Genomic DNA, 26,337 nt, shown 5'->3' with positions numbered 1-26,337 from the left:
TCTCTTCATTTGGGAAAACAAGCAGTGAGTGCAACAGACCATAAACTCAGAGTCATTTTGACAGTAATGGTCATGGATTTGCTCTGGTTCAATCACACTGTCCTCCCTTCCTAGTTCTAGTATTTGTTCTTTATTGATCATTCAATGGAAGGACTGATGTTCATGGGAAGGACTGATATTGAAGCTAAAACTCCAATACTTTGGCCACCTGATGCAAAGATTTGAAAAGACCCTGATGCTGGGAAAGATTGAGGGCAGGAGGAGAAGGGGGCTACAGAGGATGAGATGGTTGGATGGCATCACGGACTCAATGGACATGGGTTTGGGTGGACTCCGGGAGTTGGTGATGGACAGGGAGGCCTGGTATGCTGCAGTTCATGGGGTCACAAAGAGTCAGACACAACTGAGCAACTGAACTGAACTGATCATTCAATAAACATTCAACAATCAATATGTACTATGCATAGGCTGTGCTGAACAAAACTCTGTTCATATGAAAGTCAGTTTTCATTCTAGTCCCAAAAAAGGCAAAGCCAAAGAATGCTCAAACTACTACACAACTGCACACATCTCACATGCTAGTAAAGTAATGCTCAAAATTCTCCAAGCCGGGCTTCAGCAATACATGAACCGTGAACTTCCAGATGTTCAAGCTGGTTTTAGAAAAGGCAGAGGAACCAGAGATCAAATTGCCAACATCTGCTGGATCATTGAAAAAGCAAGATAGTTCCAGAAAAACATCTATTTCTGCTTTACTGACTATGAAGGCTTTGACTGTGTGGATCACAATAAACTGAGAAAAATTCTGAGGAGAGGGGAATACCAGACCACCTGACCTTCTTCTTGAGAAATCTGTATGCAGGTCAGAAAGCAACAGTTAGAACTGGACATGGAACAACAGACTGGTTCCAAATAGGAAAAGGAGTACGTCAAGGCTGTATGTTGCCACCCTGATTATTTAACTTCTATGCAGAGTACATCATGAGAAACGCTGGGCTGGAAGAAGCACAAGCTGGAATCAAGATTGCCGGGAGAAATATCAATAACCTCAGATATGCAGATGACACCACCCTTATGGCAGAAAGTGTAGAAGAACTAAAGAGTCTCTTGATGAAAGTGAAAGAGGAGAGTGAAAAAGTTGGCTTAAAGCTCAACATGCAGAAAACTATCATGGCATCTGGTCCCATCACTTCATGGGAAATAGATGGGGAAACAGTAGAAACAGTGTCAGACTTTATTTTTTGTGGCTCCAAAATCACAGCAGATGGTGACTGCTGCCATGAAATTAAAAGATGCTTTCTCCTTGGAAGAAAAATTATGACCAACCTAGATAGCATATTAAAAAGCAGAGACATTACTTTGCCAACAAAGGTCCATCTAGTCAAAGCTATGGTTTTTCCAGTAGTCATGTGTGGATGTGAGAGTTGGACTATAAAGAAATCTGAGTTCTGAAGAATTGATGCTTTTAAACTGTGGTGTTGGAGAAGACTCTTGAGAGTCCCTTGGACTGCAAGGAGATCCAACCAGTCCATTCTAAAGGAGATCAGTCCTGAGTGTTCCTTGGAAGGACTGATGTTGAAGCTGAAACTCCAGTATTTTGGCCACCTGATGAGAAGAGCTGACTCATTTGAAAAGACCCTGATGCTGGGAAAGATTGAAGGCAGGAGGAGAAGGTAATGACAGAGGATGAGATGGTTGGATGGCATCACCTACTCAATGGGCATGAGTTTGAGTAAACTCCGGGAGTTGGTGATGGACAGGGAGGCCTGGCGTGCTGCGGTCCATGGGGTTGCAAAGAGTCATACACGACTGAGCGACTGAACTGAACTGAACTGCAGTGAAGGCCCACTTGACTTCGCACTCTAGGATGTCTGGCTGTAGTCCAGTGATCACACCATCATGGCTATCTGGGTCATGAAGATCTTTTTTGTATAGATCTGTGTATATGTGTATTCTTGCCACCTCTTAATATCTTCTGCTTCTGTTAAGTCCATACTGTTTCTGTCCTTTATTGTGCCCATCTTTGCATGAAATGTTCCCTTGTTATCTCTAGTTTTCTTGAAGAGATCTCTAGTCTTTCCTATTCTATTGTTTTCCTCTATTTCTTTGAATTGATCTCTGAGGAAGGCTTTCTTATCTCTCCTTGCTATTCTTTGGAACTCTGCATTCAGAAGCTTATATCTTTCCTTTTCTCCTTTGCCTTTAGCTTCTCTTCTTTTCTCAGCTACTTATTTGTAAGGCCTCCTCAGACAACCATTTTGCCTTTTTTGTATTTCTTTTTCTTGGGGATGTTCTCCTGTACAATGTCATGAACCTCTGTCCATAGTTCTTAGGCAGTCTATCAGATCTAATCCCTTGAGTCTATTTGTCACTTCCACTGTATAATCATAAGGGCTTTAATTTAGCTCATACCTGAATGGTGTGGTGGTTTTCCCTACTTTCTTCAATTTAAGTCTGAATTTTGCAAAGAAATTAGGAGGAAATAAAATGGCAATGCAGAAATGCCTTCATCATTCTAAAGGAAAATGATTATCAATTTAGAATTCTGTGCCAAGTCCGGGTGGAATAAATGCATGAGCAGTTTCTTGCACCTTTTCTCAGAAACCTACTAACAGAGGTACTCAACCCAAACAGGCAACAAACCATGACCTAGAAAGACCCAAAATCCAGGAAACAGGAAATCCAGCACAGCAAGAGGCAAAGGGACTCTCCAGGACATTGAAGAATGGAGATCCAGGATGGCAGTCTTTGGAGCAGATCTGTTGTCTCCAGAAGGAACTTTTTCACAAAAAAATAAAACTGATGAAATACCCGTTGAATTGAAATATTTTCAGAAAAGATTAAAGCAATTGGCAAAAGGTTTGGGGGTTAAAATAGTGATGATTCGTAGGAAAAAAAAGGCACAAATGCAGAAAATAATACACAAATCCAGGGCAAAATGCTGTAAAAAGAAGAAATGGCTATCCTAGTTTACTACAAGCCTCATATTATAATGCAATTATATTATGAGAATGGAGACTAAGAAATGTATGTGTATGGGAGGGCAGTGAGAAAAAGGAGCCAGATCCTCAACTTCCATCATGATAAATCAGTAGACTATCAGAAAACTGCTTACGTTGCTACTTACTCTTTTCAATTTTGTGCATAAATAAATGGTATTTATTTAGCGATATAGAGATAAATATCAAACTAATCAGCTAAAAGAAGTGAAAGTGGTTGCCTCTGAGGAGGGAGTAATCAAGAAATATATTTTTCATAATAAATGTAGTATCCTCTTAATGTCTTTTAATCAATTTTTATGCTTGTTCCACCTTTTGCTGAATATATTTCCTAGGCCCCTTAAATTTCTTGTGATTTTATAAATCACATCTTTTCTTATAATTTCTCACTGCTTGATTCTGGTGTACAGAAATGTGATTGATTTTTGTAAATTGATCTCAAAGGCAGTACCCTTTCTAAACTCAATTATGAATTCTAACCATTTGATCTTATATTTTCTTTTTTTTTTTAATCTAGACAAACATGTTGTATGAAATAATGGCTGTTTTACTTCCTTGCTTTCCAATTTTCTTACATCTTGTTTTCTTTTCTCTTTGTGTCAGCTAGGACCTCTAGGACAGGGGTCTGAGATGTGAGAGCAGTAAATTTATTTCACTCCTAATTCTAAAGAGGAGGCTTCTAAAATTTGCTTCTAAATAGACCACAAACTTTACAAAGCCCTGTGTAAGTCAATGTCTTCCCAAATGTGCCATGATTTTACATGGGACATTCTTTACTGGGCTGGAAAGGCTGCTGCTTGACTGGGTGTGAGAGACAGTCTGCAAACAAATTTCAAGTTCACTCATTCAGAGCAGGAGGATTGAAGACAATGCTTCCAGAAAGACAACACCCAGAAGATGTGGCTTTTTAAAGCCATTCTCTGCAAGCTGAGGAAAAAGTCTCTGGGTAGAGAGAGGTCAAGAACTTGATCGCCCACTATTTACTGTTACTATTGAAAGAGAAAGGGAAAAGTGTTAGTCACTCAGTCATGTCCAACTCTTTGACACCCCATGGACTGTAGCCCGGCAGGCTCCTCTGTCCATGCGATTGTCTCGGCAAGAATACTGGAGTGGGTTGCCATGCCATTCTACAGGAAATCTTCCAGACTCAGGGTTTGAACCCAGGACTCCTACATTGCAGGCAGATTCTTTACCATCTAAGCTACCAGGGAAGCCCTGTTACTACTACCCTCTATATTTGGCAAGGGGTTTTGGCATTATTTTTTACAATGATGAATCAATTTTTATAGTGATATAAAGGTTCCTTTAAAATTAAACTTAATAATAATGTCAATTTAAAGAAAATATTAAATTCATGTTGTGCAGGTGGTACTAACCATGCAGCAGATGGGACAAAGGTCCCCAAGGTTGTTTGCAAGTGACCAGGAGGGTCAGGTTTCTGCTACTACAATGTGTAACCCGAGAGATGGAAAGACAGAGGTGACGGACTAGTGAGCAAGGTGTGTGTCAAGCAGGCATATCTATTTCTTGACTAAAGTGAGGTCCAATGACATCTTGTCGCCCTGTGTTCACATCGCTGAATAGGGAATTTCCTAATGTGGGTACCTTGTGTCACTGTCCCACCAAGTAGCCAGGGACAGTCTTATAAAAGGCATGGTCTCCTTTACATTGCCCTCATGCTACATTCTGCTAGGAAACATTTGAATTTTTATGGCTTTCCTGCAGTAACAAATTTTCCTCCAACTGTCAGGATTTGCTTCATGCAGAGAAAAGCAAGTAGCTTTCATTTTCCTCTTACGAAAGGGAATAGGTAGAAATAATATGCTTCTTTTCAGCCAGCTAAACCTGACCTGACTCTCTTTATTCGTAGGGAAAGGCAGGATTCACAGAAAGGACATTTTCACTGAGGTAAATAAGCCCTCTCAACTGATGAACACTATTATACTAATACCAAAGGAAACAAAGGCCAGAAGATGGGGGGCATTAAGTAGGAAGGCAAACAGAAAAATAGCAGACAAAACCCTGCTTGAGAACAAAGCCAGCTCTGCAACATTGAAAAAATCGGGGAAAATCCTTTAAGAGAAAATTGCATGCAATTTTTTGGCCTCAATTAGCCTTTTCCACAAAGAGCACTTCTCCACAAAGAGCCCATTAAATAGCAAATGAAATTACATGGGTTTCCAGTTGCCATGGCATTGGTTTTCCTCTAATGGACTTCTCTGGTCCCGAGTTCAATGTTAGCCTGCCTCATTTTCCTGCCTGTGTGCTGTGTCAATTCCCTCTGTCCAGCTACACAGTGATGTATGTGACTTTTCAAAGTGCCTACACCACATAGTCTGGGAGAGAGAAAATTCATCCCCTCCGTCTATGTCTCTAGAGACTGAAAGGCTAAAACTGACCAATAGCAGCACTTCATTAGCCGTGAACCTAGCAGTCTCTATTTACTAGATGGGCGTGGTTTCCCTCCGTGCACTCAGGGCTCCTGGAGTCCTTCCCAGATGAGTCAGAGACCATTTATTGAGTACTCCCCATGTGCCAAGCACTGCCCAAGAGACTGAAGACATTAAAATGCAGAAGAAAGGCTGCAAGATGCTGAAGGTTTTCTAGAATTTCCAGACTAGAAGATCTACCTCCAAGTACTTTTCCTTCTCCTTTTCTCTGTTTCTCCATTCATAAAATGGGTGAAATGTTTCTCAGTTACCTGACTTACAGTTTTATTTTGTTCTGATATATTTTCCAGGTACCAACTTTAAAGCATATTTATCATGGGAATTTGAATCTGACAAACAAAACAATTTTTTTGATGTGGCTTAGCTACAGCTAAACATTAGTCACGCTACCAAATTTGACTCATAATTTGGATATTATTTTCTGATATGCATAATCATATCTAATTTTTAGAAAAATAAGTTTATGGAGTTCATACTGTCTTATGAACTTATTTTTAAAAACCTTTCTGTGTTAATAAACATTCTTTTACAACATCATTTTAAAATGTCTTTATGATATGGAAGTAACACAGCTTAACAAGGAGATCAAACCAGTCAATCCTGAATGAAATCAGTCCTGAATATTCATTGGAAGGACTTATGCTGAAGCTGAAACTCCAATACTTTGGCCACCTGCTGCAAAGAACTGACTCATTGAAATAGAACCTGAGGCTGGGAAAGATTGAGGCAGGAGAAGGGGATGACAGAGGATGAGATGATTGGATGGCATCACTGACTCCATGGACATGAGTTTGAGCAAGCTCCAGGAGCTGGTGATGGAGAGGGAAGCCTGGCATGCTGCAGTCCATGAGGTCATAAAGAGTCAAACATGACTGAGCGACTCACTGAACTGAATTTTTTCTATTACATATGCAAGTATTTTTAAGTTTTTCAGTAATAGAAATGACTACCTGAGGGAAAAAAAAACAATTAGGCAAATTTTTTGAGACATTAAGTATCTTAAAAAAAATGCCAATATATGTCTTTTTAAATTCTGGCATATTTTAAATGTATTCCTTAACCAATCACGGCTTTCATTGAAAAAATATACAGTAATATACACTGTAACCACACTATTTTGAAGACTCATAGAATTAGGAGAAAGGCTCAATTTCTAGTGTACTACAGATCATGTGACCGAGCACAATTCTGTTACATGGTAAGTGTCTTTTTTCTCATCAGTTATCTCTTTGACTCTGTATAATTTTGTTTGGAGATATATCCAGAGTCTGAATCTGAGGCTCTACATCAATGAGAGCAATGAGTCAAAAGGTGCTGAACTAGTCCCTAATCCTAGAGGCAGAATTTCTCAGTTAGAAAAAGCTGTGAGTTTTTGATCTTCCCCTCAATCATACACGTTTTCACTCCACTTAGCCTGTGTAAGCGGAGAAGGCAATGGCAACCCACTCCAGTACTCTTGCCTGGAAAACTCCATGGACGGAGGAGCCTGGTGGGCTGCCGTCTATGGGGTCGCACAGAGGCAGACGACAGACGTAACTTAGCAGCAGCAGCAGCCTGTGTAAGAGCACTGCCCCACGTGCTTGTCAGCACACGTATTATCATCTCTGGTATCTTTGTTAACATAATAAATAAAACAAAAGCATCCAATTCTTATTTTAATTGACATTTTACTGATCACCAATACAGATGATTATTGTCTCAGCTTTATTTATTGTTCATATGCCTGTCTTTTTCTGAAATGCCTATTCCCGTTCTTGGTCCCTTTGGTTTTCTTTTTCCTCTTAGTTGCTCTCCTAATTTTAATTTTTAAAGTTTCTTTATATATTAAGGGTATGAGTCCTTTGTCACATTGTCCCAAATGTTTTCCTCAGTTGTAGGACTACTTTTTAATTTTATAATCTATTTGCCACACATGTTGAACATTTTGTTTTTCCTAATCTATCTTTCTTGTTGTGGCTCAGCCTTTGATGCAGTGGTGGTAAAGAGGGAGCTATCTTTGATGGACTTCCTTCCGCTCGTTCTCCAAGATTGTTATCAATCTAATGCTTTGTCTCAGCCTACAGGAAACCAGGCTCCGTCTCCTCCTACCTCTCTAGTTGGGTCTTCTTCTGCCCACAAGGATAAAGGACATGTGGGATAACTGTGTCGATAACTCAGAGGAGAGACAGTGTTGACAGCTTGCTATTAGTCTGTAGTTGATGAAAACACAGCAATATAAAAGGTCAATAATTAAACAAATATATTATATATATATATATCAGATCAGATCAGATCAGTCACTCAGTCGTGTCCCACTCTTTGCGACCCCATGAATCGCAGCATGCCAGGCCTCCCTGTCCATCACCAACTCCCGGAGTTCACTGAGACTCACGTCCATCAAGTCAGAGATGCCATCCAGCCATCTCATCCTCTGTCGTCCCCTTCTCCTCCTGCCCCCAATCCCCCCCAGCATCAGAGTCTTTTCCAATGAGTCAACACTTTGCATGAGGTGGCCAAAGTACTGGAGTTTTAGCTTTAGTATCATTCCTTCCAAAGAAATCATATATAAATGTATTTCTTAACTTTTTTTCCAAAATTTGTGAAAGTAGCTTAAAAGTTTAAATTGATTAAAATATAGATAAAAATAAAAACTAAAAATAAATGTACAAGTAACTATGAAAACTGGTGATGGCCCCATGCTCCAAAGGATGCCTGTCCTTCTCTGAGCATCTCTGCACTAGGCCCTTCCTCCCAGGGCAGGCAAGAAGAAGAATATGCCAGGCTGATTTTTTTTTTCCTTTGAATCCTCACAGGTTGAGAAGATCATAACATCTTCAAGCATGTTCTCCCATTCTTTCCCCATGATCTTTCCATATCTTCCCCCTCTTGATACATTTCCAATCTTTCTACTCTCACTTTGGCTGATGACTTTGCATCAGAAAGGGACCCCCTCATCTTACAACAACCAAATATGCGAGTGCCCTGGCATTAAAGCCATGTTTTACTTTGGCTTGCCCGCTGAAAATGAGGATGTGCCCTACGGTCTCTGGATTCCACACCATCTCAATTTCTCTAACATTTAGACCTTTCAGTTATCCCGTCTCATGCATCTTCAACTGTTGCTTTCTATAAATCATTTCCAGCATATACACATTTCCTTTTATCTTCAACTGCAGATAACAGTCTAGTATGATACACCCTAATCCCCGTCAGCAATCATGCTACTCCTATGCTCACATTTGCAGCCAAAATTAAGAATTGTCAGCATATGCCATCTCTAGCTTCTAACCTCCCATTCATACCTTCTGATCTGGCTTCTGCACCTACCATTTCACCAAAACTATTTTTGTCAGTAATAACTCTCTTAATCCAATGAACACCTAATTAAACCTCCCAGTAGCTATCAGTACAGCAGACCATTCTTCCATTCCCAAATCTGCCTGTTTCTTAGTTTCTTTGATGCCAAAAATGCTCTTGGGTTTTCTCCAATTTCATTTGCGAATCCATTTCCCTCTTTATTTTCCAGTGTGGAATATGTTTTAACACACTCTTAGAAATAAAAAATAGAGAGAGAGGAAAGTGGTTATCACAAGGAAAAGAAATCAAAGGTAGAATCATTCCACTCTCTTTTATTGCCTCCTCTTCATCCTGCTAACATCTAAACATAAGAATTTGTCAGAGCTTGGTCCTAAGTTCTTTCATCTTTCTACCCCATTTTTCCAGGTGAGTGCATTGATTTTCTTGGTTTCAAATACAATCTATAGGCTAATGGTTCCTCAACCTAATGCTTTAGTCCAGAGTTCTTTTCTGAAATCTATACTTTTATATCAAGTACATCCTTGACTTATTTGCTTTGTTGTCTCAGAGAGGTCTGAAACCTTTCATGTTTAAAACTAACCTAGAAGGACTCAGTCTATGTGCTTTTTAGACTAGATATAAAGCAACCAAGTCAGAGGAGGATTAGCAAAAAAATAGATATATAGATCAGTGGCCCATACATATTTGGCCAATTGACTTATGAGAAAAATATCAAAACAATTCAATGGTGAAAGAATAGTCTTTTCCACAGATGATGTTGAAACAACTGGCCATCCATACACACACACACACACACACACAGTGAGTTTTAACCTATACTTCCCACCATATGTGAAAAAATAACTCAAAATTACTCAAAGACATAAAAGCAAAACCTAAAATTATAAAACTTCTAGAAGAAAACACAGCAGAAAATCTGTTACTTGGGTTAATCAAACATTTCTTAGCTAGAACACAGAAAGCACAAACCATAAGATGTAAACACTGAATTTATCAAAATTTTAAAAGTTCTGCTCTTTTAAAAACACCATTAGAAAATGAAAAGCCAAAGAGTGAATTAAAATATTTGCAAAACACATATTTATAAAGGGCTAGTATCCAAAATATGTAAAGAACTCCAACACATTATGGAAGACGGTATGGAGATTCCTTAAAAAACTAGTAATAAAACCACCATATGACCCAGCAATCCCACTCCTAGGCATATACCCTGAGGAACCAAAATTGAAAAAGACACATGTATCCAGTTGTTCATTGCAGCACTATTTACAATAGCTAGAACATGGAAGCAACCTAGATGTCCATCGACAGATAAATAGATAAAGAAGTTGTGGAATATATACACAATGGAATAATCAGCCATAAAAAGGAATGCATTTGAGTTAGTTCTAATGAGGTGGATGAACCCAGGGCCTATTATACAGAGTGAAGTAAGTCAGAAAGAGAAAGAATAATGTTGTATTCTAACACATATATACAGACTCTAGAAAAATGGTACTGAAGAATGTATTTACAGGGCAGCAGTGGAGAAACAGACATAGAGAATAGACTTATGCATGTGGGGAGAGGGGAGGAGAGGGTGAGATGTATGGAGAGAGTAACATGGAAACTTACATTACCACATGTAAAATAGATAGCCAACAGGAATGTGCTGTGTGGCTCAGCAAACTCAAACAGGGGCTCAGTATCAACCTAGAGGGGTGGGATGGGGAGGAAGATGGGAGGGAGGGTCAAAAGGGAGGGGATATATGTATACCCATGGCTGATTCATGTTGAGGTTTGACAGAAAACAACAAAATTCTGTAAAGAAATTATCCTTCAATTAAAAAAACAAATTAATTAAAAAACAAACTAACAACAACAAAAAGAAGTCCCACATATCAATAATAAGAAAACAGCCCATTAAAAAAAAAGAACTGAGCAGATATTTCGTCAAAGTGAATACTTAGCTAGCAGATAAATATACAAAAACATATGCAATGTGTTTGGTCAGTGTGTGTGTGTGTGTGTGTGTGTGTGTGTGGTGTCTGAGTTTTTGTGACACTATGGACTATAGCCTGCCAGGCTCCTCTGTCCATGGGATTTCCCAAGCAAGAATACTAGAGTGGGTTGCCATTTCCTCCTCCAGGGGATCTTCCTGACCCTAGGATCAAACACACATCTCTTGTGCCTCCTGCATTGGCAGGAGGATTCTTTACTACTGCGCCACCTGGGAAGCCCCTTTGGTCATTAAGGGAATTCAAATTAAAATCATGAGATGCTGCTGCTGCTGCTGCCGCTAAGTCGCTTCAGTCGTGTCCAACTCTGTGCAACCCCATAGACGGCAGCCCACCAGGCTCCCCCGTCCCTGGGATTCTCCAGGCAAGAACACTGGAGTGGGTTGCCATTTCCTCCTCCAATGCATGAAAGTGAAAAGTCAAAGTGAAGTTGCTCAGTCGTGTCCGACCCTCAGCGACCCCATGGAGTGCAGCCCACCAGGCTCCTCCGTCCATGGGATTTTCCAGGCAAGAGTACTGGAGTGGGGTGCCATTGCCTTCTCCACATGAGATGCTATTATATACTTATTATAATGGCTAAAACAGTTTTAAAAAATCTGACATGATGAAGTTCTGACAAGGATGGAGAGTAACGGGAACTCTTATACACTGCTGGTAGGAATGTAAAATGGTACAAGTGCCTTGGAAAACAGTTTAGTAGTTTCTTATAAACTTACCATAACAACCCATCACCCCACTCCTAGGTGTTTACCCAAGTGAAATGAAACATGTCCACACAAGAATGTGGATGCAAATGTTTATAGCAGTTTTTTTCTGAATTACCAAAACTAGAAGCAATCCAAATGCCCCTCTTCTGAGGAGTCAATAAACTGTGTTACATCTATACACGGAATACTATTCAGCAATAAAAAGGTCTGATTTGCTGGTGAGTGCAATCACATTGGTGAATCTCAAATGCATATGCTAAACTGGAAAAATTAGACTCAAAAGGTTAAATATTGTATAATTTAATTAATATGACATTCTGAAAGGATGAAGTTAAAGGGACAGAAAACAGGTCAATAGTTGCCAGAAGTGGGGGTAGAGTGAGGAAATGAACTACCAAGGGCATCAGGGGATTTCCTGAGATAACTGTGGTGAATGGCTTCACGACTATCTATTTCTCAAAAACAGTGAATTTACAGCTTATAAATTATTATCTCTGTAAATTTGACTTTAAAAAAATGATATAATGAGACTTCCCTGGTGGTTTAGTGGTTAAGAATTTGCCTGCCAATGCAAGGGACATGGGTTCAATCACTGGTCTAAGAAGATGCCACATGCTTCTGGGCAACTAAGCGACAAATCCCAACTACTGAGCCCGAGGGCTGCAGCTAGTGAAGCCTGTGGCCTGAGAGCCCACACTCCACACCGAGAGAAGCTAATGCGAGGCTCAGGCACCACAACCGGAGAGGAGCCTGCATGCAGCAATGGAGACCCGGAGCTGCCAAACATGAATAAAGAAAGAAATCCCATAAAATCTGGGGTTTTTTTTAAAGATATAACAATCTTCCCATATCATACATTTCTTCTTCAAGTTTCTCCATCTTAAAAATGGCATCACTATCCACCCATTTTCTAAAGCCAGAAACCTGGCAATGATTCTTGAAATTTCTTTTTCTGTCACCACCCCCTGACTAGCAACCTAAATCTAGTCCATGTCCAAATCCTACCAATTCTGCCTCTAAAACACATTGCAGATCCATTTCCTGATCTTTCTATGTCCCTCAGTGCAAATCATCATCCCCTCTCACCCACAGTATTGTGAGAGCTTCCTTGCTAGTCTTCTTGCTTCCACTCTTGGCCTTCTCCAACCCAACTTCGGAATAAGTCCAGATGACTTTAAATGTCAGTTAATCTATGTCATTGCCTTGCTTTAAACTTTTCAGCGGCTCCATTTCTGAACCCCATACACGGCCCCCAGCAGGCCGTATATAATCTCATATATCCCATGTCATGCTGTAGCACTTCCTCTACCCTCAAGCCTCTCCCGCCCCACCACACACTCATGATGCTCTGGCCCATACTGGCCTGCTTCCATTTCTGGAGTATTCCAAGGTTTTTGCCCCCCTAACAACTCTGCACTTGCTATTTCCTATACCTAGACTTTTCTTCTTTGTTCTTGTTTTTAAAGGTCAATTCCTTCTCATTATAAAGTTTCAGCTTACATATTGTATCTTTAGAGAAATCTTTATACATTTTATACTAGCTTATTCCTGACAGTCTCTTTCATACCACCTTGTTTTGCCCTTTCCCAATTTATAATTATGTACTTATGAATTTATTTTCTCAATATTCACTTCCCATACTAGAACATAAGCTCCAAGAGAGCAGAAACTGTTTTCTCTTTTTACTTACTTATTAGCACATTACCTGACATCACAGGAGCTAATAAGTATTTGTTAAATAAGTGTGTAGATTAACAAGACTCCTACAGTTAAAACAGTAGTAAGATTTCAATGCGATCATCACTAAAGGACCTGGGCAAACACAACCATCCATCTCTCTATGTATTTCTAGGGCCCCCAGATTAGGCTTTATGCATAGAGATATGTACTATTAATTACATTGCCTGATATAAGTAAGGATCACCAATTTCCAAAATCATAACCACGCAAGTAGATGACAAGGTCAGCCACCCAGATAGGCTTACCTCTCCAAACCAGCTGCTTGGCACAGAGGATGGAGTTTGGAGTTGTACAGAAGTGTAAAGCTGTGTGTCCACTTAAGGAGTAGCAATTGAGCTTTGCTCCACGATCACAGAGGATCTTAACACAATCCAAGTTGGCCATTTCACAAGCCACGTGAAGAGGGGTTTTCCCATTGGGTCTACAGTTGATCGTGGCATTGTGGTCCAGGAGCACCAGAAGACATTCCACGTGACCAAACAAGACAGAGAGATGCAGGCCCGTGGCCCAGGAAGACTTTAATTTGTAACTAGGCAACCAATAACCTGAAAAAGAAAGGGAAAGAAAGCTTAGCTTCGGATTAGCCTAGGATATCTCCCTGCTTAGTGGGGACTTCTACACATTTATAAAACTGGGGGAACTATTTGGAACTTGTAACTAGCACCTGTTGGATCTGCTAATGTTTAGCTTAGTAGCCTCTTTGGGTTATTTAAACAGGACTGGGGCTCTCGAGTTCTCACTGTCTTTACTATTCCCTGTTATCTTGTTCCTTTGTTTACTTTACCTTCCTGCCTGTCCAAAGTATTTCTGTTTGAGACTTCATTTATGTGATTGCATTTTATCTTACATGAGATGCTTATTAAAGAATTTTTTTAAACTCCCAATCATTACCTTGAGTGATTTCAAAGCTGTTACAAGCTTGTAATTTTCATTCCATCACAGTGCTTTTCCCCTCTAGTTGTTGCTGCTGTCAAGCTAAGGTGTGAATGTATTTGACGTCTTTAGAATATTTGTCACACCAAGATTTTATTTGCCTATCAGTTTATACAACACCTCTTTCCAAAGAAGAATTAAAGAATTTACAGCAGCTTACAAATTTTACACAAAAGATTTTTAAAAAGTGATCTACAAAATAAGAGCAATGGGAAAAATAAGGTAGGAAAGTAAAAAGAGGTCCTGGGTCAGATAGGTGCCCAAAATAAATATAAACTGTGTTAACTGTGTTCCATACACTAGAACCACACTGTAAATTTTCCTCTGAACTTCCCCACAGCCAAAATAAACAGGAAAACATGACGTGTCACACAATTAACGATGCCTGCAAGCACAAGCATATACACAAATTAACTGGCCAGGAGAACCACAGTTGTTTCTAGAACTGAGATCTTAAATTTTTCCCATTAGTTATTGGAACTCTCCCACCCCGCCCCGCCCCAACTCCTCTCTCTCTCTCACCTCTTCTTTCTCTTTCTCTTTCCTTTTTCCCTCTTACCTCTGACTTCTAAACACTGAGCTAGTCCTTTATTCCAAGTGTCCCAAAATTGCCATCTTGACAAGCTGTAACACAAATAACTTTGTGTGTCTATGTTTTTTGAATTTATTTATTTAAATTGGAGGATAATACTTTACAATATTGCGATGGTTTTGGCCATAGATCAACAGGCACTGGCCATAGGCATACCGAGTATTCTCTCCCTTCTCAACAGCCCCCTATCTCTCTCCCCACCCCATCCCCCCAGATTGTCACAGAGCCCTGGCTTCCCACATCACACTCCCTCTGGCCATCTATTTCACACGTGGTAATGTGCTATTCTCTTAAATCATCCCACCCTCTCCTTCCCCCACTGAGTCCAAAAATCTGTTCTTAATGTCTGTGTCTCCTTGGCTGCCCTGTACACAGGATCATTGGTACCAGCTTTCTAGATTTCATATATGTGAGTTGCTGCTGCTGCTGCTGCTAAGTCGCTTCAGTCGTGTCCGACTCTGTGTGACCCCATAGACGGCAACCCACCAGGCTTCCCTGTCCCTGGGATTCTCCAGGCAAGAACACTGGAATGGGTTGCCATTTCCTTCTCCAACGCATGAAAGTGAAAAGTGAAAGTGAAGTCGCTCAGTCCTGTCCGACTCCTAGCGACCCATGGACTGCAGCCTACCAGGCTCCTCTGTCCATGGGATTTTCCAGGCAAGAGTACTGGAGTGGGGTGCCATTGCCTTCTCCGATATGTGAGTTAATGTACAATATTTGTCTTTCTCCTTCTGACTTACTTCTTTCTGTGTAATAGGCTCTAGGCTCATCAGAGATAACTTTATAAACATTTTTTTTTCAATGTCAATACCCAGAGCCATGGCATCATGCTCATTATGAGTGGGGAATGAAAAACAGGTACAGAAAGATGAAATATTTCATGGCAATTTGAAGATGTAGATATAACCTGACAGCTCAGAAGAAACTTAGGGCTGAAACAACAAAATACATTTTAACTTCAGTAAATCAGAAGTTTGCTTTTAGGTTGTAAAAATATTCCACTATACAAGTACAAGATAGGAAGATTATGATTTAATGGTAATTTATTTGAGGAAAAACCTAGGGGTTTGAGTTGACAATAATCTCAAAATGAGCCAACACTGAGATAAAGCTGCCCAAAAGCAGGTACAATCTTTAACTACATTAATAAAACTGTAGCACCCAGAACAAAAGAAGTAAAAGCTGTATTCTTCACTGATAGATGAAATCAGAATAAATCTAAAATATTGTGAGCACTTCTGGGCAACAAAAATGAGCATTTGCAAGGCACTCAGAAATGATGACCACATTAAAGGTGAGCCTGGTGATCAGGTATTAAAATTCTCTCATATAAGTGGAAAGTGCTACCTATGTGCCACTCCTGGGTATTTATCCTGCAAGTACATTCATTCATGTGTGAAATGCCATATAAGGGTCACTGTATTACACAACTCCCAGCAACACTACTTGCAGTGAACTCTTTATGAAGAGTACGAAGTTCCTGGGAGTTATGGATCTCGGCAACCTGACCCAGGACAACATACAGTGCACTACAGCATTGTTCTTAATGGGTAGCGATAGGAAACTGCCTCAATCTTCATCAATAGGACCTGTTTAAATAAAGCATGTACATCCACACCGTGGAACACTATACAGCTATCATAAAGAAGGGGGCAGTCCTATGTATACTGATATGGAAAAATCTCAAGATACATTATCAAGTGAGATAAGCAGGGAGCTGAAGAGTGTGCATAAATGCTAATATGTAAGAAAATATTTATAAACACCCAACACAAGGAACTGGTTGCACTGGTGGCCTCCAAGAACTGGGCTGGGGGACAATAACATAGATTTACTTGTCCTTGAATGCTCCCTTTGAGCTTTTATATTTAGTCCCTTGTGTGTGTACTACTATTTATAAAAATAAAATTAAAACAAACTAGGTGCCCCTGTCCAGGGGGGGGAAATAATTTAAAGAGGTCATGTACAATGCTGATTAATCCTAAGGGAATGAATACTCTCAGCTCATTTTGTTTTTCTACAGCCTTCCCTCCAACCTAGACAGACACATACACATACACACACATACACACACTCACACACACTCCCTCTCACACACATTTTAATCTCTTCATCTCATTCGAAATTCTAGGATCATTTCACTTTCTCTTTCTCCATCTCTTCCCTTATCCAAAGATGTTCTTTAAAAAGAAATCCAAAGTTAATTTACACGAAGGTCTAATAGACTGAGGATTGTTTAAAGTATGACCTTCTTAGGATTATCTGAACTTATGTAGGAATCTGTATTCATACAAAAGAATTAAGTTCTAAGATACTAATTCCAGATTTCAGACACTGAAAAGGGAAGGTGTTTGGTGATATGGAATTTCCCTGGCAGAGGCAAATAGTGTCACAGACAGTCTGGGCTGGGAAGGATCAACCCTGTGCCTATGTTTGTGTGTGTGTGCAAACAGACATGCACATATAGATATGCAGATAAGTATATACAATACATTTGCATGTATCCATATATACATTTCCATTTAATTGTGTATGCCAAATCCATGCTCCAAGCATAGTTATTAAGCTATAATGGTATGCAACCTGCTTTTGATAAGGAATGAATCACATAACACCAATATCTAGTCATCTTTTTTTGTGATTTTTTTTGCCGATGACATGATTTAACTTTCCCCATTTTTAAAAAGTTATTTATTTTTAATTGGAGGATAATTGCTTTACAATATTGTGTTGGTTTCTGTCATACATCAACGTGAATCAGCCATAGGTATACATATGTCCCCTCCCTCGTGAACATCCCTCCCACCTCCCACCTCCCATCCCCATCCCACCCCTCTGGGTTGTCATAGAGCACTGGCTTTGGGTTCCCTGTGTCATACAGCAAATTCCCTTTGGAGATGGTGAAGGACAGGGAAGCCTGGCGTGCTGCATGCAATCCACAGGGTCGCAAAGGGTCAGACACAACTGAGCGACCTAACAACAAGTCTATTTTACATATGGTAATGTATATGTTTCAGTGTTACTCTCTCAATTCACCTAGTCATCTTAATACTCAAATTTCCTCTACAAGCAATTGGCAAAGGACAGCCTCTTCTAACTCTCTTGCAAATAAGCTGGTTCTGGATCTGAAAACCAGAATGTGTTTTGCCTGCCGATTAGCAGCAAAGATTAGGCAGCTCTACGCAGCAACTGGTTGGAAACTCATGTTTGCTTCTGCAATGGGAAGAAAAATGATCTCAGAAAGGAAGCAGCAGAGAGCTGATTAAGAAAACACCATTTTGATGTAAAATCAAAGAAACACAGAATGTTAGCACTGGAGGGAAGGTTATCCAGTCCAAGCCTTTCATTTTGCAGATGAGAAAACTGCCACTTTTTCAGCCTGCTAGAGCCATAAGATGCCTGCTTCAGTCCAAGCTAACGGACTCAGGGTATCTGCGATGCAGGGTTTCCATCTGTCTTTGTCTTTGTGGAATCAGACTAGGTGTAGTGCCAACCCAGCTTCACAAATCATGAGGAAAGAAAGAAGATTCTGAATTCATCTGTAGTATGTCACACTTTGATATGGAAATACATTTGCTTGTTGATTTTTTTTCTTCCCCCTAAATTCCCAATAGCACCTAGAGAATCTATCCTGCCTGTTTACTACATGAATCAGCCATCCTTGGCCTCTAGTCAGTTACATCTGTGTCTCCCATAATCATACCCATTAACCAGTAAATTGGGCTCAGAGAGGGCCAGGTCTTGGAATTCAGCTGACTCCTTGAATCAAACTGCACCTACAACTCACCTCTCTTAGAAAGGAACCTGGGCATTAAGAATGTTCCTGTAGGTGGGTGACAGCAAGATGCCTGAGCTGGTACCCCAGGGGAGCTTAGTGGAGAGATTGGGAAGAAGACAGATTGTCAGATGCAGACCAGGGTCCCTCGCAGTGTATCTTGAAGCTGCACTGAAGAACTTTGGTGGGGGAGGGCGTAGTGGGGCAGAGTTTCTGGATAATTCAAGCCCTTGCAAAGCAGGAAAGCCCACTACAGAGAAAGCAGCAGCCCACAGCAAAGAGGCCACCCACATACAATCTCCACTTTCAATGAGGCTGCGGCCACGGGTCACTGTAGCAACAAACAGGAGTATGCTTTCCCCCATACCCACACTCACAAACATGAAGTGATGCCATAATCAAACACCACAGTGATGCAGCACTTATTAACGCCCTGGTGTCAATGCTGGTATGTCAAGAGATCAAAATCTCTCCTCCAAAATGTGACCCCCAATGGTCACAGCATGACGGAAATACAGTTAATTAACTGGGCAGAGTCTCTTTCACACTTTCTCTTCTTTCCACAGCAGAATTGTCCTAGGGCTTCAGAATTCAGAATGTGATGCACTCTCAGCACTTGTCTTTCAAAGGGCTCCCTCTGCTCACCTCTGCAGAGGCCAGGCTGCCCTCTGACTATATGCTCAGACTGCACACAGGATGAGGTGTTGGAGGGTGGCGGGGAGGAAAACCCAGGAACAAAGCCCTTGATAGAGCCAGAGGTAAGGAAGGTACTGCCTCCCCTTAATGTAAGCCACTTGGTTCTCACCCCAGGTCTGCAGTCTATGTGCAGTGATGCCCTCTGCTTTGCTCTGCCTGAGCAAGGAGCTTAACTGAGAAGGAAAGAGATGAAAATGCAGATTCTTTCTCCAAGGCAAAAATCCCAGAAAGAACTCTCAAATACAGGCCATGCCCACTTGGATTTACAGCATCTATAGTTACTTTTTTACCTTTCCCAGACTAAGACACATAATCTGCTTATATAATTTCCCCTTCATAACACTGTAGATAATCAGCATGCAGATTAAGAGGGTGTCTTGACAAAGCTTCCCCTTTACAGATGAGGATAAATATCTTGCAGAGATTAAGTAGCAGGAAGTGCCCATGTTTGTATAATTAATCTCCCCAAATCTCAAACCAGTCAATCCTAAAAGAAATCAACCCTGAATATTCATTGGAAGGACTGATGCTGAAGCTCCAATACTTGGGCCACCTGATGCGAAGAGCTGACTCACTAGAAAAGACCCTGGTGCTGGGAAAGACTGAGGGCAGGAGAAGGGGATGAGAGAGGATGAGATGGTTGGATGGTATCACTGACTCCATGGACATGAGTTTGAACAAACTCCAGGGGATGGTGAAGGACAGGGAAGTGTGGTGTGCTACAGTCCATGGGGTTGCAACAAGTCGGACATGACTTAGCAACTGAACAGCAACAACAAATCTCTAAGTTGCCATCAATGATCTGAAAGCTACATGCAGTCTACCTCCAAACCGATATCACTTTTAGGCAAAAATTGTAAAGGAATGGAGTTATGTTGCTACAAAACTATGCAGACCAATTCTCACATGTGTGTTTGTATGTGTGTTTAATTTAAATCAGAAACCAGAGTCATTCAGTAGACAACCTGCTGGCTCAGGAAAGAGGGTAAGGAGCGAAATATTTGGGCCATCTTTTGAAAGAGGGGGTTGGTTCTGCTCCAGTGTTTGGGAGGATGTACACATTTCTGGTAAACCTTTAGCTAAGCCCTAGATCTGCCACAGTTTTCAGCTATAATGTTATCTGAGTCCAAAGAACCCCACACATGAGAAGCCTCTGTTATTACAGCCAAAGGTTACACACGATGCTCATGGCTGGATTAGCAGACATTTGCTCTGCTCTGTCCACGTATTTACACAGTCCTGATGGATTATAGACTGGAGCACAATTCCTGGCTATTTTTTAATAGCTAATATTTTCAGGATAAATCTCAGAGTTCCCCCTGGAGAGGGGGAAAAAAAAAAAAGTAAGCTTGCAATGTAAAATTTAAAAGAAAAATGTTTGAACATCTAAGAAAGGAAAAGAACCCTAGGATGACAATAAGAAAGCCGGAGAGTGAATTTCTAGCAGACAGGAAAATTAGGTGATAAGAAGATTACTCATTAACAGAGTGAAAATAAGAGCTTTCAAGATATTTGGAAGGCTCTTGCTACTTAGTAGATAGATTACCTGCCAGAAAGTTTTTCGGTGAAATCAGTCATTGGCTATTTTAATTAAAAGCATGACTATCAACCAAAGAAACTGTGACTGTGGGCCATAAATGAAGTACTTAAAGTGCATTATACTGATTAATAAAAGGATTCTGATTAACCTTGCTGACTAGGGAATTTCATACCAAAGAGATAAGTATGATACTCCTCTTGTAACATTAATGAGCCAAGGCTCATACACCTGAAGGAGAATCAAAACATGCGGTGAGAAAAATCTCTGGAAACAGCTTTATGGATATTCACATTTCCAGTATGGAGATCACCAACTGAGAATAACTCTGAGTTTTCTTAGAGGCCTGTTTTCACTATGAGTGTTGTGTGCTTCACTCATAATAAAGTATATCATTGACATCTCCTAACTATTCAACTGTTTATTGTATTTGGGAGTTAAGAGTTGTTCGTTATTTAACTTTACTTCACATCATTCCCATTTTAAAGTGGTCAGCTGGTAGATGTCATTTCGCTTACTTGTTTTCATTTTAAGACCCATATATCTGTCATTCTCCAGGAGATAATGCAAATGCCAACCAGAATGTTTGCTTTACAAAGTGTTAGACACATATTTTTAATTGATAAAACATAATTTTATCTGAAGACTTGATTATGAAGCTTAAAATACTTGAAAAAATAGAACGAGATGTCTCCAAGAATCATCATTGGGCTTCCCTGGTGGCTCAGTGCTAAAGAATTTGCTTGCTAATGTAAGAGACATAGGTTCCACCCCTGGTCTGGGAAAATCCCACATGCTGCAGAACAACCAAGCCCATGCACCACAGTTACTGAGCCTGTTCTCTAGAGCCCCCGAGCCACAACTCCCGAGCCCATGTGCCACAAGTACTGAGGCCCACAAGCCCTAGAGCCCATGCTCCACAACAAGAGAAGCCCGCACTGCAACGAGAAGCCCGCACACTGCGCCTAGAGCGGAGCCCCTGCCTGCTGCAACTAGAGAAAAGCCTGTACGGCAATGAACACTTAGCACAGCCATAAATAAATAAATACAGTCTTTCTTAAAAGAATCATTACTAGGGGCTGGGGCTAGGTGGGATCCACCATCTGGAGCTAGAAGCTAGCTTCTAAATCTGTTCTCAGTCTCACAGGTGAGAGAAGCTGCTCAACGAGACAGGGCAGCAGAAGTGAATTTCCAGACACTTTGCTCTACTTTCCTCACCAGGTCCATACTTTACACTTGCTTAGGAGGTCAATTTTTGATTACTGGTATACCATTTAGATTGTGGATCTGGAGTTGCAATGTTAAGATTCCAAGTTGATTTCTTCACCAACAGATTTCTGAGTTGCCTTTACAAAAAATGTAAAGTGATTTTCATACTGGCTTAAACATACCATAATTTAGGTAAAAATGTGGTCACTTTAAAAAATTTTATGTAAAGTGCTACAATATATCCTAAAAGAAACAAAAATTATTTGGGATTAATTGTACCACTGTTGATCTTCCCCAGGACAATCAAACCTTGAGTATAGACTCCATTACTAGTTACACAAACCAAATTTAAAGGAAGCATATTATGTTCTAGATTTTATACACTGTCATGCCAATTAAGCCAAAAATAACTAAAAGCTGTGGAGAAGGAAATGGTAATCCACTCTAGTATTCTTGCCTGGAGAATCCCAAGGACAGGGGAGCCTGGCAGGCTACAGTCCATGGGGTCACAAAGAATCGGACATGACTGAGTGACTGAGCAGCTAAAACCTGAAGACTGCCACACTTTAAGAGTAAGCTGGTAACATTCTATTTCTTCATCTGGATGCTGGCTGCAGATGTTTGTTCATTTTGTGAAAATTAATCAAGTGCACAGTTACGATTTGCACACTTTTCTGTTGTAGAACTTTTCAAAAGTGCTTTAAAAAATAAAAAACTAACGCATAACAATTCAACAGCATTCAACATCCAAGAAGTCTGCTGTGATTTAATAAAGTCTCACAAAGTTTAATCCAGTCACATACCACTCAGGGCCACACAGAAAAGGGTCTCATTCATCAGAATTATTCAGAAAGGAACTAATTCTAACTAAATAACAAACGACCAGTGTAACCTGTTCAGCACTACACTAGTCCTTGAGAATTCCTCTGTGACTTAGAAATTGATATAGCCACTTAGGTCTACTTTGCTTGGCTAGCAACTAGGATTCTATGCTTCATTTCCATTCGTGACTAAAAGCAAAGGTTTCATAATTAGGCTGGAAGCCAAGTGAAAATATCTGAAGAAACTTTGAAGAAAATGGGATTAAGATTGAAGCGACAGAGTCTTATACCCATATTCATATTAAACAGAGAGTAAGTGGATTTCTTTCTATAGGTACACGTGGACATGCACACATGTGCACAAACACTCATGATTTTCTGCATAAACTCTGAGGATATGACCACAAATTCTATCATTTCTTGCATTCACCTGGCATGCATAGGAATGGAACGGCTCTGGTTTTTTCCCCCAAACCAGAGAGTGTAATTTGCTTTCTGTCTAATTGAAAGCCCCATCCCCACAGTCCTATGAAAACACCCATTAGATCGAATGAAAATTTAGTTCTATGAAAACCATAGAGAGTCGGCTCATATGGACAGAAAGATTTTAAAGTGCATTTTTTTCTCGTTCAAGGATGATGACACCATTGGAAGCAAGAGAAACAGCATCCTTCTCTGTAAACTGCCTCTAAAACTCCCTTTCTCATCACCTCAGAACCTTTGCATGATCTACGCAATTTGGCATGCTCAGGAGATAAGGAAAGGCAGTTTTCACAATTCAGGGTCACACGAATTACCTGCTGACTTGGATGTAAGTTATTTTACTCTAGGCTTAAATATAAGTTTTTAAAAATACCTAAAATGTATTTGGCATTCAGAAAGTCTTTCACTAAACAAATACATAAGATGAAAGTAATCTAATCATATAGTATACACTTTTTCTTCTCGACAGAGCGTCTATCAACCACTTTTGAAAACGCAGACCCCTTCCTTATTTTCCAGTCAAAATAGCAATGCCAATTTATAATAAAATCCTCAAGTAAAAATTATAAACCCTAACTTGCTTCAGCTATTCCATGCTTCCTTCAGAACTGACAGTGTTTTAATATAGAAATATATACCATTAGTATTCATTTCTGAAAATTGATCATGCTGATGATTTATATACAAACAGAAAGTATTTTAAACATAAAAAACCAATTGCTATCTCTCTCTCAATGCTGCACACAAGACCTTATCCTCTATTTTGTTTAAACAGAAGTGATGTTGAACATGGTGTTTGTTTGCAGTCTGCTCACCAGATGGCCTCGCTACTCAAATTCCCCCATTAACTAGCTGATTTGGGAAATCAGAGTCTGCTCACTTCTAATTTATTTCTGAGTTATTAAGCATGGGTTCCAGAAAATCCCTTGATAAAAGAAATTTGGTTCTAATTTTTCTTATCCTTAGTTCGTCATAAGGTAGGTACTCTTTAATAAGTAAATCTACAATTTTAAGCTTTCACTATACTCACAGAAAAAAAGGTAACTTTTTGGCTTTTCTGGTTTTACCTTTTCTACTTGAATTGAAAACTCATTAAAATGACAAGGATCATAAAGGTGCATCAGGGTGTATGTAGCCTTACCCATTTATTAACCCTCCAAGTGGGGCAAAAATCCTTTTTCCTTCAAGTGCACATAGAGATGATATATCTTTAAGGGCCCTGTTAACACAAAGTTAGTAGCCTGTTCCCAAGCCAGTCATAGTGACTGGATTAGATTTCAGCAATCTATTTAGCCATAATCTAGAGAAGCTTTATGCACTTATAGGAAGAAGAAAAGCTAGAAATAGAAGAAAACTGCATTACTAAATATTTTTATCCAAGATTTCAAATTCCAGGCACAGGGATATAGAAAGAAAAGAGAAGGAAAGTAAAGAAAACAATATATTCATATATACATATATCAGCTCCTGATTTGGTCTAGTTTAAAGAGAAAGAAATTATTATATTAGAAATAATTTTTAAACATATATTTAAAGAAACAATAAGAGCTACCAGTTTACCTTGGATGACTAATGGTGCACATTAAAACAAAAAATCCATTTTCTATCGATTTTACAATTACACCTATAATTTTTTACCTTGTTTATAAGATGCCAAAACCATATTCTCATCTTCAACTTCAAAAACTGTGTCCACATCTATCTGTCTTTGGATTAAAATGGCCTTCAATTTTCCGAAGTCATTTGACTTTAGAGCCTCAAGGAAATTTCTCTTAACTAACTTGGCAGCTGCAGATTTCGTGATAGGGGCAGCTGCGCCGTCCATCCTTCCTGTCTCTCTGGAAGCTTTGTTGTGCTTTATCAGGCAAGCAGCACCAACCAAACAGGCACATGCTACAGAGCCCACAAACTCTCAGCTAATTTTATCCCAAAGTTATGCTGATCCGTTCTATTTATATAGGGATCATTTCAAACTTCAAAATATCCTTCTTGGCTGTCACTGCACTCGCAGGTCTTTTAAACTGGTTCTTTACTAATTCATTGAATAACATGTCGTGTCAATATGAAGGGAAATCCTGGCAATGTATTTCAGAGACTGAAATGTCATCATTATTTCTTGTACAATCAGAGTAATAGTGTAAGATTTAAAGGCTCTTAATGCTTTTTTCCCCCTTTGTAAAAACATCTGGTGCCCAACTGGAGAGTCAATGATTAACCAATAGCCACAAATGAAAATTTATTACAGTTGCTGATACATGTGCTTCTGAAAACCTATAATAATTTTGCAATATGAGCCTGCAAAATCAAGCACGGTCCTACACATTTGAAAGCAAACAGAAGGTTATCAAGTGCTGTAGACTTTAAAAATTCCAACATCATGCAAGAAAGCGGGGAAGGGTAATGGTGGTAGGGGACTATTTTAGGTTAAAAAGAGACTAAAGAGACAAAGCCGCTAAATGCAATGAGTGAGTAAACTTTATTTAATCTTGTATTTTTAAAAAATCAGTTAGAAAAGATTATCTTGGTATGGTTGTGGGACTATATGGACTAAATGTTACTTGATAATAGAGTTATTGCTAATTTTTTAAGGTGTGGTAGAAGTATTGTGGTTATGTAGAAGAATATTCTTATTCTTAAGGGGTAAACTGTCATGGTGTCTAAAGATTCTTATCAAATAATTCAGAAGTATAAAATTAAATGCATATATATGTATATATACACACATACATACATGCATAGATACATGAGTGAGCAAGTGAAATGAGTGTGTAGAGACAGAAAAAGCAAAAGTGGCAAAAAATTAAGAGTTGGCAAATCTAATGAGGGACTTAAGATGACCATGATTTTTTTTTTACTATTATATAATAAAATTATATATTTCAGATACTGTTATATTATTTCAACTTTTCTATGAGTTTGAAAATTTTCCAAACATAAAGTAAGAGAGAAAAACACTCAATTTTTAAATGTATGCATCACTACAAATTAGAAAAATTATGACAGTGTTAATCTGAACACAAAGAAATCACATTTTATATATTGTCTGTGGGAGTCAGAACTGGTGTAAACTTTCTGTAGTATAATTAGTAACATAAATTTTA

General features: G+C 39.5%; 1 protein-coding gene across 2 annotated transcripts in view; it reads right to left on the bottom strand.

Annotated features, from left to right (window-relative positions):
• Positions 1–25,124, bottom strand: part of ASB4 (ankyrin repeat and SOCS box containing 4) — an 85,041-nt gene extending 59,917 nt beyond the window's left edge. For both annotated transcript variants that reach the window (XR_008717579.1, XM_055589764.1), the window contains exons 1-2: positions 24,875–25,124; positions 13,436–13,735 (exon numbers count right to left, since the gene is read on the bottom strand). Coding sequence is in view for 1 of the 2 variants with exons in the window: in XM_055589764.1 (XP_055445739.1) it covers positions 13,436–13,735; positions 24,875–25,061 (487 nt within the window). In the remaining variant the exon portion in view is untranslated. The remainder of the gene's footprint in view (positions 1–13,435; positions 13,736–24,874) is intronic.
• Positions 25,125–26,337: the final 1,213 nt, after the last annotated feature.

The sequence above is a fragment of the Bubalus kerabau genome, chromosome 8 (assembly GCF_029407905.1).
Source record: "Bubalus kerabau isolate K-KA32 ecotype Philippines breed swamp buffalo chromosome 8, PCC_UOA_SB_1v2, whole genome shotgun sequence".
Lineage (NCBI taxonomy): Eukaryota > Metazoa > Chordata > Mammalia > Artiodactyla > Bovidae > Bubalus > Bubalus kerabau.
This window is presented reverse-complemented; position numbering and strand designations above follow the sequence as displayed.